General features: G+C 38.1%; 1 protein-coding gene across 1 annotated transcript in view; it reads right to left on the minus strand.

The window, feature by feature from the left end:
• Positions 1 to 18,214, minus strand: part of CIMIP2A (ciliary microtubule inner protein 2A) — a 34,763-nt gene extending 16,549 nt beyond the window's left edge. The window contains exons 1-4 of the mRNA XM_081848329.1: positions 18,157 to 18,214; positions 11,965 to 12,179; positions 10,434 to 10,762; positions 3,269 to 3,389 (exon numbers count right to left, since the gene is read on the minus strand). Of these exons, the coding sequence (XP_081704455.1) occupies positions 3,269 to 3,389; positions 10,434 to 10,762; positions 11,965 to 12,179; positions 18,157 to 18,212 (721 nt within the window). The 5' untranslated portion in view covers positions 18,213 to 18,214. The remainder of the gene's footprint in view (positions 1 to 3,268; positions 3,390 to 10,433; positions 10,763 to 11,964; positions 12,180 to 18,156) is intronic.
• Positions 18,215 to 18,524: the final 310 nt, after the last annotated feature.

Below are 18,524 nucleotides of genomic sequence, written 5' to 3' on the forward strand. Positions count from 1 at the left end.
CCACTGTATGATTGACACAGAAGGAGGAAACTAGAATTCCCAGGGAGTAGGAAACTAGAGTTCCCAGGAAGGAGGAAACGAGTTCCCAGGGACTTCCCTGAATGATTGACAGGGGAGGCGGGGCCATGGTCCTCTAGTCCCACCCACTGAATGATTGACAGGGAAGGGTAATCCACTGAATGATTGACAGGAAAGGCGGGGCCAGGGTCCTCTAGTCCCACCCACTGAATGATTGACAGGGAAGGAATGATGGACAGGGAAGGCGGGGCCTGGGTCCGCTGAATGATGGACAGGGAAGGAATGATTGACAGGGAAGGCGGGGCCAGGGTCCTCTAGTCCCACCCACTGAATGATTGACAGGGAAGGCAGATCTAGCTAATGATTGACAGGGAAGGCGGGGCCAGGGTCACCTAGTCCCACCCACTGAATGATTGACAGGGAAGGAATGATTGACAGGGAAGGCGGAGCCAGGGTCACCTAGTCCCACCCACTGAATGATTGACAGGGAAGGAATGATTGACAGGGAAGGCGGGGTCAGGTTCCCAGGAAGGAGGAAACTAGAATTCCCAGGGAATTCCCTGAATGATTGACAGGGAAGGTGGGGCCAGGGTCGCCTAGTCCCACCCACTGAATGATGGACAGGGAAGGAATGATTGACAGGGAAGGCGGGGCCAGGATCCTCTGAATGATTGACAGGGAAGGCGGAGCCAGGGTCTGCTGGATGATTGACAGGGAAGGAATGATGGACAGGGGAGGCGGGGCCAGGGTCCGCTGGATGATTGACAGGGAAGGAATGATGGACAGGGAAGGAATGATTGACAGGGAAGGCGGGGCCAGGATCAGCTGAATGATTGACAGGGTCTGCTGGATGATTGACAGGGAAGGAATGATTGACAGGGAAGGCGGGGTCAGGTTCCCAGGAAGGAGGAAACCAGAGTTCCCAGGGAATTCTATGAATGATTGACAGGGGAGGCGGGGCCAGGGTCACCTAGTCCCACCCACTGAATGATGGACAGGGAAGGAATGATTGACAGGGAAGGCGGAGCCAGGGTCACCTAGTCCCACCCACTGAATGATGGACAGGGAAGGAATGATTGACAGGGAAGGCGGAGCCAGGGTCTGCTGGATGATTGACAGGGAAGGAATGATTGACAGGGAAGGCGGAGCCAGGGTCTGCTGGATGATTGACAGGGAAGGAATGATTGACAGGGAAGGCGGAGCCAGGGTCTGCTGGATGATTGACAGGGAAGGAATGATTGACAGGGAAGGAATGATGGACAGGGGAGGCGGGGCCAGGGTCCTCTTGTCCCACCCACTGTATGATTGACACAGAAGGAGGAAACTAGAATTCCCAGGGAGTAGAAATCTAGAAATCCAGGGAAGGAGAGATCTAGAAAGTCAAGGAAGGAGAGATCTAGATAATTAAGGGAAGGAGAGATCTGGAAATCCCTGCAAGGAGAAATCTAGAAATCCGTTCCAGAAATATAGACATCACTGGAAATGTAGAAATCTAGTCTAGAAATTCATGCCAGAAATCTAAAAATCTAGACAGAAATCTAAAAATCCCTGCAGGGAGAAATCTAGAAATCTGTGCCAGAAATCTAGAGAGAAATCTAGAAATTCCAACAATGAGAGATCTAGAAATGCCTGCAAGGAGAAATCTAGAAATCCGTGCCAGAAATCTAGAGGGAAATCTAAAAATCTAGAGGGAAATCTAGAAATTCCTGCAAGGAGAAATCTAGAAATCTGTGCCCGAAATCTAGAGGGAGATCTAGAGATCCCTGCCAGAGAAATCTAGAAATCCGTGCCAGAAATCTAGAGGGAAATCGAAAAATCTAGAGGGAAATCTAGAAATCCCTGCAAGGAGAAATCCAGAAATCCGTGCCAGAAATCTAGAGGGAAATCAAAAAATCTAGAGAGAAATCTAGAGGGATATCTAGAAATCCCTGCAAGGAGAAATCTAGAAATCCCAGGAAAGAAAAATCTAGAAATCCCCGCAAAGAGAAATCTAGAAATCCGTGCCAGAAATCTAGAGGGAAATCTAAAAATCTAGAGGGAAATCTAGAGGGAAATCTAGAAATCTAGAGGGAAATCTAGAGGGAAATCTAGAAATCCCTGCAAGGAGAAATCTAGAAATCTGTGCCGGAAATCTCGAGATCCCTGCAAGGAGAAATCTAGAAGTCTGTGTCAGAAATCTGGAGATCCCTGCAAGGAGAAAGCTAGAAATCCGTGCCAGAAATCTAGAGGGAAATCTAAAAATCTAGAGGGAAATCTAGTGGGAAATCTAGAAATCCCCGCAAGGAGAAATCTAGAAATCCGTGCCAGAAATCTAGAAATCCCTGCAAGGAGAAATCTAGAAATCTGTGCTGGAAATCTAGAGATCCCTGCAAGGAGAAATCTAGAAGTCTGTGTCAGAAATCTGGAGATCCCTGCAAGGAGAAAGCGAGACATCAAGGGAAGGAGAGATCTGGAAATCCCTGCAAGGAGAAATTTAGAAATCCGTGCCAGAAATCTAGAGGGAAATCGAAAAATCTAGAGGGAAATTTAGAGGGAAATCTAGAAATCCCTGCAAGGAGAAATCTAGAAATCCCAGGAAAGAAAAATCGAGAAATCCCCGCAAGGAGAAATCTAGAAATCCGTGCCAGAAATCTAGAGGGAAATCGAAAAATCTAGAGGGAAATCTAGAGGGAAATCTAGAGGGAAATCTAGAAATCCCTGCAAGGAGAAATCTAGAAATCTGCCAGAAATCTAGAGGGAAATCTAGAAATCTAGAGGGAAATCTAGAGGGAAATCTAGAAATCCCTGCAAGGAGAAATCTAGAAATCTGTGCCGGAAATATAGAGATCCCTGCAAGGAGAAATCTAGAAATCCGTGCCAGAAGTCTAGAGGGAAATCGAAAAATCTAGAAGGAAATCTAGAGGGAAATCTAGAAATCCCTGCAAGGAGAAATCTAGAAATCCCAGGAAAGAAAAATCAAGAAATCCCCGCAAGGAGAAATCTAGAAATCCATGCCAGAAATCTCGAGGGAAATCGAAAAATCTCGAGGGAAATCTAGAAATCTGTTCCCGAAATCTGGAGATCCCTGCAAGGAGAAATCTAGAAAATGCGCGCCTGTCTGCTTTCTGAAAGAGGGTGGAGCTTTTCAGGTGGAAGGCGGGGCTTCTGGGGGAAGTGGGCGGGGCCATCCCTGCTAGCAGAAATCTAATCGAGTTGGGGCGGGCCTTCTGGAGGAAGGGGTGGGGCTTCTGGGAGAAGGGGCGGGGCCTACCGGAAATGGCCTTCCTCTGGATCAGGTTGGGGGCGTCCATCTTGGGCGTGCGGTCAAAGCGGCAGATGTCCGTCGTCGTCTCGGTGGGCGGAGGGAGGGGCGTGGCCTCGACCCGGGTCGTCTGGGGGGCGGAGTCAGGGAAAGGGGTGGAGTCAGGGAGAGGGAAGCTCAGCCCGCCCCGAATTGCCCCGCAAGGAGAGATCTAGAAATTGGGGGAGATCTAGAAATCCCCACCAGGAGAAATCTAGAAATTGGGGGAGATCTAGAAATCCCCACCAGGAGAAATTAGGAATCGGGGGAGATCTAGAAATCCCCACCAGGAGAAATCTAGGAATCGGGGGAGATCTAGAAATCCCCGCCAGGAGAAATCTAGGAATCGGGGGAGATCTAGAAATCCCCACCAGGAGAAATCTAGAAATTGGGGGAGATCTAGAAATCCCCGCAAGCAGAAACCTAGAAATCAGGGAAAATCTAGAAATCCCCACAGGAGAAATCTAGAAATTTCCGAAAGGGGAAATCTAGGAATCCCCCCAGTAGAAATCTAGAAATCCCTGCCAAAAAAATCTAGAAATCCCTGCAAGCGGAAACCTAAAAATTGGGGGAAATCTAGAAATCCCCACCAGGAGAAATCTAGAAATTGGGGGGATCTAGAAATCCCCACCAGGAGAAATCTAGAAATTGGGGGAGATCTAGAAATCCCCACCAGGAGAAATCTAGAAATTGGGGGAGATCTAGAAATCCCCAGCAGGAGAAATCTAGAAATTGGGGGAGATCTAGAAATCCCCACCAGGAGAAATCTAGAAATTGGGGGAGATCTAGAAATCCCCACCAGGAGAAATCTAGGAATTGGGGGAGATCTAGAAATCCCCACCAGGAGAAATCTAGAAATTGGGGGAGATCTAGAAATCCCCACAGGAGAAATCTAGAAATTGGGGGAGATCTAGAAATCCCCACAGGAGAAATCTAGGAATCGGGGGAGATCTAGAAATCCCCACCAGGAGAAATCTAGAAATTGGGGGAGATCTAGAAATCCCCACAGGAGAAATCTAGGAATCGGGGGAGATCTAGAAATCCCCACCAGGAGAAATCTAGAAATTGGGGGAGATCTAGAAATCCCCACCAGGAGAAATCTAGAAATTGGGGGAGATCTAGAAATCCCCACAGGAGAAATCTAGGAATCGGGGGAGATCTAGAAATCCCCACCAGGAGAAATCTAGAAATTGGGGGAGATCTAGAAATGCCCACCAGGAGAAATCTAGAAATTGGGGGAGATCTAGAAATCCCCACAGGAGAAATCTAGAAATTGGGGGAGATCTAGAAATCCCCACCAGGAGAAATCTAGAAATTGGGGGAGATCTAGAAATCCCCACCAGGAGAAATCTAGAAATTGGGGGAGATCTAGAAATCCCCACAGGAGAAATCTAGAAATTTCTTAATGGAGAAATCTAGAAATCATGGGGAATCTAGATAGAAATTCCGGCAGGGGAAATCTAGAAATCCCTGCTAAGAAATCTAGAAATCCCCGCAAGGAGAAACCTAGAAATAGGGAAATATCTAGAGATCCCCACCAGGAGAAATCTAGAAATTTCTGAAAGGGGAAATCTAGGAATCCCCGCCAGGAGAAATCTAGAAAACCCTCCAATCCGAAATCTAGAAATTAGGAAAATCCAGCAGAAATCTGGAACTCCATTCAGGCACCCAGAAATCCCTGCAAGCAGAAACCTAGAAATCAGGGAAAATTTAGAAATCCCCACCAGGAGAAATCTAGAAATTTCCAAAAAGAGAAATCTAGAAATCAGGGGGAATCTAGATAGAAATTCCTGCAGGGGAAATCTAGAAATCCCTGCTAAGAAATCTAGAAATCCCCGCAAGGAGAAACCTAGAAATTGGGAAATATCTAGAGATCCCCCCAGTAGAAATCTAGAAAACCCTCCAAGAAGAAATGCAAAAATCCCCGCAAGCAGAAATCTAGAAATTGGGTTGGATCTGGAAATCCCGGCAAGGAGAAATCTAGAAATCGGGAAATATCTAGAGATCCCCCCAGTAGAAATCTAGAAATCTATGGAAAAATCTAGAAATACGCACCAGATATTCCCACAAGAAGAAACATGGAAATCTAGAACCTGCCAGGGGAAAAATCTAGAACTCCCTGCAAGGAGAAATCTAGAAATTCAGGGGGGTAATCTAGAAATCCCCACCAGGAGAAATCTAGAAATTTCCGGAATGAGAAATCTAGAAATTGGGGAATCTAGATAGAAATTCCTGCAGGGGAAATCTAGGAATCTCGGCCCAAAAAAAATCTAGGAAATCTAGAAATCAGGGAGAAATCTAGAAATCACCGCAAGTAGAAAACTAGCAATTCCCCCATGAAAAATCTAGAAAAATCTAGAAATCCCCGCAAGTAGAAATCTAGCAATTCCCCATGAAAAATCTAGAAAAATCTAGAATTCCCCGCAAGTAGAAACCTAGCAATTTCCCCATGAAAAATCTAGAAAAATTAGAATTCCCCACAAGGAGAAAACTAGAAATCTAGCAATTTCCCCATGAAAAGAAATGTAGAAATCCCCACAAGTAGAAAACTAGCAATTCCACCATGAAAATTCTAGAAATCCCCGCAAGGAGAAATCTAGAAATCAGAAATCGACAATTCCCCTCAAGCAGAAATCTAGAAATCCCCGCAAGGAGAAAACGAGAAATCTAGCAATTCCACCATGAAAAATCTAGAATTCCCCGCAAGTCAAAATCTAGCAGTTCCCCCATGAAAAACCTAGAGAAATCGAGCAATTTCCACATGAAAACCCTAGAAATCTAGAAATCACTGGAAATGTAGAAATCTAGTCTAGAAATTCATGCCAGAAATCTAAAAATCTAGACAGAAATCTAAAAATCCCTGCAGGGAGAAATCTAGAAATCTGTGCCAGAAATCTAGAGAGAAATCTAGAAATTCCCACAATGAGAGATCTAGAAATCCCTGCAAGTGGAAATCTAGCAATCCGGGGAAATGGGAAAATCGGGGGGAAATCAGAATTCGAACCCGTCATCCAGAAATCCTCGCAAGCAGGAATCTAGAAAATCAGGGAAATCTAGAGCTCCCTGAAAGAAGAAATCTAGAAATCCCCGCAAGGAGAAATCTAGATAGATAGAAATCCCTGGAAGGAGAAATCTAGAAATCATGAGAAATCTAGAACTGTGTCCAAGGAGAAATCTAAAAATCCCCACAAGGAGAAATCTAGAAATCAGGAGAAATCCAGGAATCCCTGCAAGGAGAAATCTAGAAATCAGGGGAAAATCTAGAGCTCCCTGAAGGAAGAAATCTAGAAATCCCTCCATTTAGAAACCCGGAAATCCCTGCAAGGAGAAATCTAGAAATCAGGGAAAAATCTAGAGCTCCCTGAAGGAAGAAATCTAGGAATCCCTCCATTTAGAAACCCGGAAATCCCTGCAAGGAGAAATCTAGAAATCAGGAAAAATCTAGAACTCCTTCCAAGGAGAAATATAAAAATCCCCGCAAGGAGAAATCTAGAAATCAGGAGAAATCCAGAAATCCCGGCCATGAGAAACCCGGAAATCCCCGCAAGGAGAAATCTAGCAATCTAGCAATGTAGACATTAGAAATCGGGAAAAATCTGGGGGGGGGAATCAGAGTTCGAACCCGCAACCCTCACCTCCCGGCCAGCAGAAATCTAGAATTCCCTCCACTTAGAAACCCAGAAATCCCCGCAAGGAGAAATCTAGCAATCCAGTAGAAATGGGGGGAAATTTGGGGGGGGAATCAGAATTCGAACCCGCAACCCTCACCTCCCCGCATGTCGCCGCCTGCAAAATCTAGAAATCCCCGCCAGAATACTAGAAATCTAGCAATTCCCCCGTGAAAAATCTAGAGAAATCTAGACTTCCCTGCAAGGAGGAAACTAGAAATCTAGCAATTCCCCTGTGAAAAATCTAGAAAAATCTAGAATTCCCTGCAAGGAGAAAACTAGAAATTTAGCAATTCCACCATGAAAAATCTAGAAATCCCCGCAAGGCTAAATCTAGCAATTTCCCCATGAAAAAAAATCTAGAAATCCCTGCAAGTAGAAATCTATCAATTCCCCCATGAAAAATCTAGAAAAATTAGAATTCCCCACAAGGAGAAAACTAGAAATCTAGCAATTCCCCCGTGAAAAAATCTAGAAATCCCCGCAAGGAGAAATCTAGAAATCAGAAATCTACAATTCCCCTCAAGCAGAAATCTAGAAATCCCCGCAAGGAGAAAACTAGAAATCTAGCAATTCCACCATGAATAATCTGGAATTCCCCTCAAGTCAAAATCTAGCAGTTCCCCCATGAAAAACCTAGAGAAATTGAGCAATTTCCCCATGAAAATCCTAGAAATCCCCGCAAGGAGAAATCTAGCAGTTTCCCCATGAAAAAATCTAGAAAAATCTAGAAATCCCCACAAGTAGAAATCTAGCAATTTCCCCATGAAAAAAATCTAGAAATCCCCACAAGTAGAAATCTAGCAATTCCCCCATGAAAAAAGATCTAGAAATCCCCGCAAGGAGAAATCTAGCAATTCCCCCATGAAAAAAAATCTAGAAATCCCCGCAAGGAGAAATCTAGCCATTTCCCCATGAAAAAAAATCTAGAAATCCCCGCAAGGAGAAATCTAGCCATTTCCCCATGAAAAAAAAATCTAGAAAAATCTAGAATTCCCCGCAAGTAGAAACCTAGCAATTTCCCCATGAAAAATCTAGAATTCCCCGTAAGTCGAAATCTATCAATTCCCCCATGAAAAATCTAGAAAAATTAGAATTCCCCACAAGGAGAAAACTAGAAATCTAGCAATTTTCCCATGAATAATCTAGATATCCCCGCAAGTAGAAATCTAGAAATCAGAAATCGACAATTCCCCTCAAGCAGAAATCTAGAAATCCCCGCAAGGAGAAAACTAGAAATCTAGCAATTCCACCATGAATAATCTAGAAAAATCTAGAAATCCCCGCAAGGAGAAAATTAGAATTCCCTGCAAGGAGAAAACTAGAAATCTAGCAATTCCACCATGAAAAATCTAGAATTCCCCGCAAATCAAAATCTAGCTATTTCCCCATGAAAAATCTAGAATTCCCCGCAAGGAGAAATCTAGCAGTTCCCCCATGGAAAACCTAGAGAAATCGAGCAATTTTCCCATGAAAATCCTAGAATTCCCCGCAAGGAGAAATCTAGCAGTTTCCCCATGAAAAATCTAGAAAAATCTAGAATTCCCCGCAAGTAGAAACCTAGCAATTTCCACCGGAAAAAATCTAGAAATCCCCGCAAGTAGAAATCTAGCAATTCCCCCATGAAAAATCTAGAAATCCCCGCAAGTAGAAATCTAGCATTTTCCCCATGAAAAAATCTAGAAAAATCTAGAATTCCCCGCAAGGAGAAAACGAGAAATCTATCAATTCTCCCATGAAAAATCGAGAAAAATCTAGAATTCCCTGCAAGGAGAAAACTAGAAATCTAGCAATTCCCCCATGAAAAATCTAGAAATCCCCACAAGTAGAAATCTAGCAATTCCCCCATGAAAAATCTAGAAATCCCCACAAGTAGAAATCTAGCAATTCCCCCATGAAAAATCTAGAAATCCCTGCAAGTAGAAATCTAGCAGTTTCCCCATGAAAAATCTAGAAAAATTAGAATTCCCCACAAGGAGAAAACTAGAAATCTAGCAATTTCCCCATGAAAAGAAATGTAGAAATCCCCACAAGTAGAAAACTAGCAATTCCACCATGAAAATTCTAGAAATCCCCGCAAGGAGAAATCTAGAAATCAGAAATCGACAATTCCCCTCAAGCAGAAATCTAGAAATCCCCGCAAGGAGAAAACGAGAAATCTAGCAATTCCACCATGAAAAATCTAGAATTCCCCGGAAGTCAAAATCTAGCAGTTCCCCCGTGAAAAACCTAGAGAAATCGAGCAATTTCCCCATGAAAACCCTAGAAATCCCCGCAAGGAGAAATCTAGCACTTTCCCCAGGAAAAATCTAGAAAAATCTCGAATTCCCTGCAAGGAGAAAACTAGAAATCTAGCAATTCCACCATGAAAAATCTAGAAAGATCTAGAGATCCCCGCAAGGAGAAAACTAGAATTCCCTGCAAGGAGAAATCTAGAAATCTAGCAATTCCACCATGAATAATCTAGAAAGATCTAGAAATCCCCACAAGGAGAAAATTAGAATTCCCTGCAAGGAGAAAACTAGAAATCTATCAATTCCCCCGTGAAAAAATCTAGAAATCCCCGCAAGGAGAAATCTAGAAATCAGAAATCTCCAAATCCCCGCAAGGAGAAATCTAGAAATCCCCGCAAGGAGAAAACGAGAAATCTATCAATTCCCCCATGAAAAATCTAGAAAAATTAGAATTCCCCACAAGGAGAAAACTAGAATTCTAGCAATTTTCCCATGAATAATCTAGAAATCCCCGCAAGGAGAAATCTAGCACTTTCCCCCGGAAAAATCTAGAAAAATCTAGAATTCCCCGCAAGTAGAAACCTAGCAATTTCCCCATGAAAAAAAATCTAGAAATCCCCGCAAGTAGAAATCTAGCAATTCCCCCATGAAAAATCTAGAAAAATCTAGAATTCCCCGCAAGTAGAAATCTAGCAATTTCCCCATGAAAACAAATCTAGAAATCCCCGCAAGTAGAAATCTAGCAATTCCCCCATGAAAAATCTAGAAAAATCTAGAAATCCCCGCAAGTAGAAAACTAGCAATTTCCCCATGAAAAATCTAGAAATCCCCGCAAGGAGAAAACTAGCAATTCCCCCATGAAAAATCTAGAAATCCCCGCAAGTAGAAATCTAGCAATTCCCCCATAAAAAAATCTAGAAATCCCCGCAAGTAGAAACCTAGCAATTTCCCCATGAAAAAAAAATCTAGAAATCCCCGCAGGTAGAAACCTAGCAATTCCCCCATGAAAAATCTAGAATTCCCCGCAAGTCGAAATCAAAAATCTAGAAATCCCCGCAAGTTGAAATCTAGCAATTCCCCCATGAAAAAATCTAGAAAAATCTAGAAATCCCCGCAAGGAGAAATCTAGCACTTTCCCCCGGGAAAATCTAGAAAAATCTCGAATTCCCCGCAAGGAGAAAACGAGAAATCGAGCCTTTTCCTCCGTGGAAAAATTCGAACCCGGATCCCTACCTCCCCGCACGGCGGCGCCCGACACCCCTGCCCGCAAATCAGCGACATGCCGGCGTCGCACGGCGCCCGCTCCTCCCGTCCGCAAACCAAGGCGAGGTCCGGGTGGCAGAGGAACATCCTGGGCGGCGGGTTCGAATCCCGCCCGGCGACGGCGGTGGCGGCGAATTGGCGCCAGCCGGGTCCGCAGGCCAATCGGAGGCCGGGGTGGCAGGGGGCGGCGACCGGGCGAGGCTCCGCCCCCGTGGGCGGGCAGAGGGCGGGTTGGGGAGAGAGAGCGCAGGGTGAGGGGCGGTTGGGGAGGCGGAGGCAGCGTGGGTGAGGGGCGGAGCCTGGAAGAGAGGAGGAGAATAATAATAATAATAATAATAATAATAATAATAATAATAATAATAGTAATAATAATAATAATGATTATAATAATGAAAATGATTGTAATAGAAATGATAGCAATAGTCATAGAGATATACTAATAATAATAAGCCTGAGAGAGAAGCGTCGAGAGAAATAATAATAATAATAATAATAATAATAATAATAATAATAATAGAGATATAATAATAAGCCTGAAATAATGATAATGATAATGATAATAATTGTAATAGAAATGATAGCAATAGTCATAGAGATATACTAATAATAATAAGCCTGAGAGAGAAGCGTCGAGAGATGTAATAATAATACTATTAAAAGAATAATAATAATAATAATAATAATAAGAATGAAGATAAGAATGATAATAATTATAATAATTATAATAATTGTAACAGAAATGAGAGCAATAGTCATAGAGATATACTAATAATAATAAGCCTGAGAGAGAAGCGTCGAGAGATGTATTAATAATACTATTAAAATAATAATAATAATATTAATAATAATAATAATAATAATAATAATAATAATAGAGATATAATAATAAGCCTGAAAGAAGAGGCGAGAGATATAGTAATAATGATGATGATAATAGTAGTAATAATAATAATAATAATAACAATATTAATATAATATTACATATATATATATATATATTACATATATTACATATGTAATATTACATATAATATTACAATATTAATATAATATTACACACACACATATATATATATAATATTACATATATTACATATGTAATATTACATATAATATTACAATATTAATATTACATATCTATATATATAAATGTTTATATATATATATTAATATAATATTACATATATCACATATGTAATATTACATATTACAATATTAATAGAATATTACATATCTATATATATTTATATATATATTAATATAATATTACATATATTACATATGTAATATTACATATTACAATATCAATATAATATTACATATATCTATATATATTTATATATATATTAATATAATATTACATATATTACATATGTAATATTACATATAATATTACAATATTAATATAATATTACATATATTAAAAAATATTTATATATATATTAATTATATTATTTATAAATTTATAAATATTATATTATTTATAAATTTGATTTATTACCGGAATATCCCGGGATGTAGTTCTGGTGCTGGTCCATGCATTGGCGGAAGGGCCGGTCTCTGCTGGTGAAATCATTGATAAATTTGGGTTGGGTCAGCGGCGCCAGGACGGAAACGGGACTTTTTTGGATTTTCGGGTCGGTCAGGACATCGCAGGTGAGGCGGCCGTAGGGTTTGCCCAGCTGGTAGCGGACCTGGGGGTAGAATCCGCTGTATCTGGGGGCGGAAAAGCGGAAAAAAAAAAAAAAAAAACGGGGTGAAAAAGGGGAAAAAAACACGGGGCGGAATTTATCGAAATGAATAAAATTAAATATTCCAAAGAAAGAAATAACATTAAATCTTCCAAAGAAAGAAATAACCTTACATTTAAAAACAAAGAAATAAGCAGCATTGCATTTAAAAATAAAGAAATAAATAACCCTGCAAATTTTATTTTTTTAAAAAAATAAATACATAAATAACATCACTTTTTTAAAAAAATAAATAAATAAATAACATGACATTGAATAATATTACATATAATATTACAATATTAATATAATATTACACACACACATATATATATATACAATATTTCATATATTACATATGTAATATTACATATAATATTACAATATTAATATAATATTACATATATATATATAATATTACATATATTACATATGTAATATTACATATAATATTACAATATTAATATTACATATCTATATATATAAATAGATAGATAGATAGATAAATAACATTAAATTAAAATACATAAATAAACCAAAGAAAACAGAAATACAGATCGATAAAGAAATTAGAAACTTTTTTCGGGGGTGGATTTTTGTTTTTTGTGTTTTTTTTAAAAAAAAACATTAAATAAATGAAAACCGATTAAAAAAAAATAAAACATAAATATAAAGAAAAGAAGCAAAGAAAACAAATCAATAATACCGATTTATCCTATAATATCAATGTCATAATATAATAAAGAATTATATATATATATATATATATATATATATATATATATACACACACATATATAACACATAATTATAACTATTATAATTATGGTTATTATTATTATTATTATTATTATTATTATTTTGGCGTATGGGAAATGTGTCTGGGGCGGGTTGGGAGAGATGGAGGGAGGGATAGCAGGTAGATCCCACAGGGGGATTGGGATCCAGAAAGAAATGGGGGGATCCGGGAAGAAAGAGGTGGATCTGCAAAAAAATAAGTGGATCTGCATGGAAATAGGTCGTGATCCGCCAAGAAATGGGTAGATCTGCAAGGAAATAGGGAGATCGGCACAGAAATAGGTCGTGATCCGCCAAGAAATGGGTAGATCTGCAAGGAAATAGGGAGATCTGCACAGAAATAGGGAGATCTGCACAGAAATAGGTTGTGATCTTCCAAGAAATGAGTAGATCTGCAAGGAAATAGGGAGATCTGGAAAGAAAGAGGCGGATCTGCACAGAAATAGGTCGTGATCCACCAAGAAATGGGTAGATCTGGAAAGAAATAGATTGTGATCCGCATATAAATAGGGAGATCTGGAAAGAAATGGGGAGATCTGCAAGTAAAGAGGGAGATCTGCAAAGAAATGGGGAGATTGAATAGCAAGAGATCTGGAAAGAAATAAGGAGATCTGAATAGAAAGAGATCTGCAAGGAAATTGGGAGATCTGGAAAGAAAGAGGGAGATCTGAATGAAAGATCTGGAAAGAAATGGGGAGATCTGAATAGAAAGAGATCTGCAAAGAAATAGGGAGATCTGAATAGAAAGAGATCTGTAAAGAAATAGGGAGATCTGGAAAGAAACAGGGAGATCTGAATAGAAAGAGATCTGCAAAGAAATAGGGAGATCTGAATAGAAAGAGATCTAGAAAGAAAAACGGAGATCTGAATAGAAAGAGATCTGGAAAGAAAGAGGGAGATTGTAAGGAAATAGGGAGATCTGAATAGAAAGAGATCTGCAAGGAAATTGGGAGATCTGGAAAGATAGAGGGAGATCTGAATAGAAAGAGATCTGGAAAGAAATAGGGAGATCTGAATAGAAAGAGGAAGAAAGGTAGATCACAATATGTAAAGAAATGGGGAGATCTGCAAAGAAATAGGGAGATCTGAATAGAAAGAGATCTGGAAAGAAAGAGGGAGATCTGCAAGGAAATAGGGAGATCTGAATAGAAAGAGATCTGCAAGGAAATTGGGAGATCTGGAAAGAAAGAGGGAGATCTGGAAAGAAAGAGGGAGATCTGAATAGAAAGAGATCTGGAAAGAAAGAGGGAGATCTGAAAAGAAATAGGGAGATGTGAAAAGAAAGAGATCTGCCAAGAAATAGCTAGATCCCGATATGGAAAGAAATAGGGAGATCTGGAAAGAAAGAGATCTGGGAATAAATAGGGAGATCTGGAAAGATAGAGGGAGATCTGAATGAAAGATCTGGAAAGAAATAGGGAGATCTGAATAGAAAGAGATCTGGAAAGAAATAGGGAGATCTGAATAGAAAGAGATCTGCAAAGAACTAGGTAAATCTGAATAGAAAGAGATCTGCAAGGAAATTGGGAGATCTGGAAAGATAGAGGGAGATCTGAATAGAAAGAGATCTGCAAAGAAATAGGGAGATCTGGAAAGAAAGAGGGAGATCTGCAAGGAAATAGGGAGATCTGAATAGAAAGAGATCTGCAAGGAAATTGGGAGATCTGGAAAGATGAAGCGAGATCTGAATAGAAAGAGATCTGCAAAGAAATAGGGAGATCTGGAAAGAAATAGGGAGATCTGAATAGAAAGAGATGTGGAAAGAAATAGGGAGATCTGAATAGAAAGAGATCTGGGAAGAAATAGGGAGATCTGGAAACAAATAGGGAGATCTGAATAGAAAGAGGAAGAAAGGTAGATCACAATATGTAAGGAAATGGGGAGATCTGCAAAGAAATAGGGAGATCTGGAAAGAAATAGGGAGATCTGAATAGAAAGAGATCTGGAAAGAAATAGGTAAATCTGAATAGAAAGAGATCTGGAAAGAAAGAGGGAGATCTGCAAGGAAATAGGGAGATCTGAACAGAAAGAGATCTGCAAGGAAATTGGGAGATGTGAATAGAAAGTGATCTGGAAAGAAATAGGGAGATCTGAATAGAAAGAGGAAGAAAGGTAGATCACAATATGTAAAGAAATGGGGAGATCTGCAAGGAAATAGGGAGATCTGAATAGAAAGAGATCTGCAAGGAAATTGGGAGATCTGGAAAGAAAGAGGGAGATCTGAACAGAAAGAGATCTGCAAGGAAATTGGGAGATGTGAATAGAAAGTGATCTGGAAAGAAATAGGGAGATCTGAATAGAAAGAGGAAGAAAGGTAGATCACAATATGTAAAGAAATGGGGAGATCTGCAAGGAAATAGGGAGATCTGAATAGAAAGAGATCTGCAAGGAAATTGGGAGATCTGGAAAGAAAGAGGGAGATCTGAATAGAAAGAGATCTGGAAAGAAATAGGGAGATCTGGAAAGAAAGAGATCTGGGAATAAATAGGGAGATCTGAATAGAAAGAGGAAGAAAGGTAGATCACAATATGTAAAGAAATGGGGAGATCTGCAAGGAAATAGGGAGATCTGAATAGAAAGAGATCTGCAAGGAAATTGGGAGATCTGGAAAGAAAGAGGGAGATCTGAATGAAAGATCTGGAAAAAATAGGGAGATCTGAATAGAAAGAGATCTGGAAAGAAATAGGGAGATCTGAATAGAAAGTGATCTAGAAAGAAACAGGGAGATCTGAATAGAAAGAGGAAGAAAGGTAGATCACAATATGTAAAGAAATGGGGAGATCTGCAAGGAAATAGGGAGATCTGAATAGAAAGAGATCTGCAAGGAAATAGGGAGATCTGAATAGAAAGAGATCTGGAAAGAAATAGGGAGATCTGAATAGAAAGAGATCTGCAAAGAAATAGGGAGATCTGAATAGAAAGAGGAAGAAAGGTAGATCACAATATGTAAAGAAATGGGGAGATCTGCAAGGAAATAGGGAGATCTGGAAAGAAAGAGGGAGATCTGGAAAGAAATAGGGAGATCTGAATAGAAAGAGATCTGGAAAGAAAGAGGGAGATCTGAAAAGAAATAGGGAGATGTGAAAAGAAAGAGATCTGCCAAGAAATAGCTAGATCCCGATATGGAAAGAAATAGGGAGATCTGGAAAGAAAGAGATCTGGGAATAAATAGGGAGATCTGGAAAGAAACAGGGAGATCTGAATAGAAAGAGATCTGCAAAGAAATAGGGAGATCTGAATAGAAAGAGATCTGGAAAGAAATAGGGAGATCTGAATAGAAAGAGATCTGGAAAGAAATAGGGAGATCTGAATAGAAAGAGGAAGAAAGGTAGATCACAATATGTAAAGAAATGGGGAGATCTGCAAGGAAATAGGGAGATCTGAATAGAAAGAGATCTGCAAGGAAATTGGGAGATCTGGAAAGATAGAGGGAGATCTGAATAGAAAGAGATCTGGAAAGAAATAGGGAGATCTGAATAGAAAGAGGGAGATCTGGAAAGAACGAGGGACATCTGGAAAGAAAGAGATCTGGGAATAAATAGGGAGATCTGAATAGAAAGAGATCTGGAAAGAAATAGGGAGATCTGGAAAGAAAGAGGGAGATCTGAATAGAAAGATCTGGAAAGATAGAGGGAGATCTGAATAGAAAGAGATCTGGGAATAAATAGGGAGATCTGGAAAGAAAGAGGGAGATCTGAATAGAAAGAGATCTGCAAAGAAAGAGGGAGATCTGGAACGAAAGAGGGAGATCTGCCAAGAAATATTATTATCATAATATCTATCTATATTAATATAGATTAATATTAATTCATATTTATTCTTTATTAATATTCTTTAATATATTTTATAATATATAATATTATTATTATCATATTATTTGTGAATAAATAATCATATTTATTCTGTATTAATATCCGTCTACATGTATCTACATAATAATATTTATTCTTTATTAATATGATTTAATCTATTTCATAAAATTTCATATATTATTTATGAATACATAATCATATTTATTCTTTATTAATATCAATATACATGTATCTACAGATTAATATTTATTCTTTATTAATATGATTTAATCTATTTAATAACATTTCATATTCTTGTCATGTTATTTATGAACACATAATCTTATTTATTCTTTATTAATATCTATACTTCTATATAAATATTAATCTTTATTATTTATTAATATCAAATATATTAAATAATATTTCATATTCTCATATTGATAGTATTTATTATTTATTACTATCAATCTCTCTCTATATATAATTTTATATATATATATATAATAAATATATTATAATACGATATATATTAATATTTGTTACTTATTATAATAATATTATAATATTATTTAATATATTTAATAAGATTTAACATTGTTTATTAATCATATTTATTATTTATTAATATCTATCTATTATTAATATCTATCTATTAATCATATCTTACTATTTATTAATGTTAATATTTACTATGTATTAATATTATTATCTTATTTAATATATTTACTGTCATTTAATATTATACTCTTATTTCTATATAATAATATTATTGATTAATATTAATCTTTATATTACACATATATTCCTATATTCCTATATTATTCCTATATTCCTATATTATTCCTATATTCCTATATTATTCCTATATTCATATATTCATTTATTAATATTTCAATGTATATTAATATTAAAAAATTAATATATTTTGATATATATTTAATATTTATATATTTATATTGATGTTTCAGGTTTCATTAATATCAATCTATATATTATACATATATATAATATTTATAGATTACTATATAGATTAATATTAATAAAAAACATGATTATTTATTAACAAAGAATATTATAATAATATTAATAGATATAATATAATATAATATAATATAATATAATATAATATAATATAATATAATATAATATAATATAATATAATATAATATAATATATATTAATAATATGAATAGATAATATATATATATATTCTCCCTCTTATTAGAGACCCTCTGAGTCGCCAAACCCCCAATTAATCATAATATTATTATTATGATTAATTGATATTATTATTATGCTTAATTTTATTATTATTATTTATTAATAAATAATAATATTTATTACTCATTAATAATCATCTCTAATAATCACCCCGGGATATAATAGGGTTCCTGCGGGAAAAACCTCTCCTTCCCAACCGACGCCATTTTCCCCTTGAGTGCTGGTCTTGCCCCCCCTTGAACTCCCCTTGGCTACCATTGTTACGCTCAACCTGTGTGACATCGGCCTGGGGATCAACCTTTCAAACTAGCCTGAAAAATGGGCTTGACCTGTGAGATTTCTGCCTGAAAATCGGCTTGACCGGTGAGATTTCTGCCTGAATTCATGGGGATTGAGTTCTCATTGTGAAGCTCTACCTGTGTGACATCGGCCTGGGGTTCAACCTTTAAAAGTAGCGTGAAAATGGGCTTTACCTGTGAGATTTCTGCCTGAATTCATGGGGATTTATTATTATTAAG

The sequence above is a fragment of the Podarcis erhardii genome, assembly GCF_964252035.2.
Source record: "Podarcis erhardii genome assembly, chromosome: Z".
In the NCBI taxonomy this organism is placed as follows: Eukaryota; Metazoa; Chordata; class Lepidosauria; order Squamata; family Lacertidae; genus Podarcis; species Podarcis erhardii.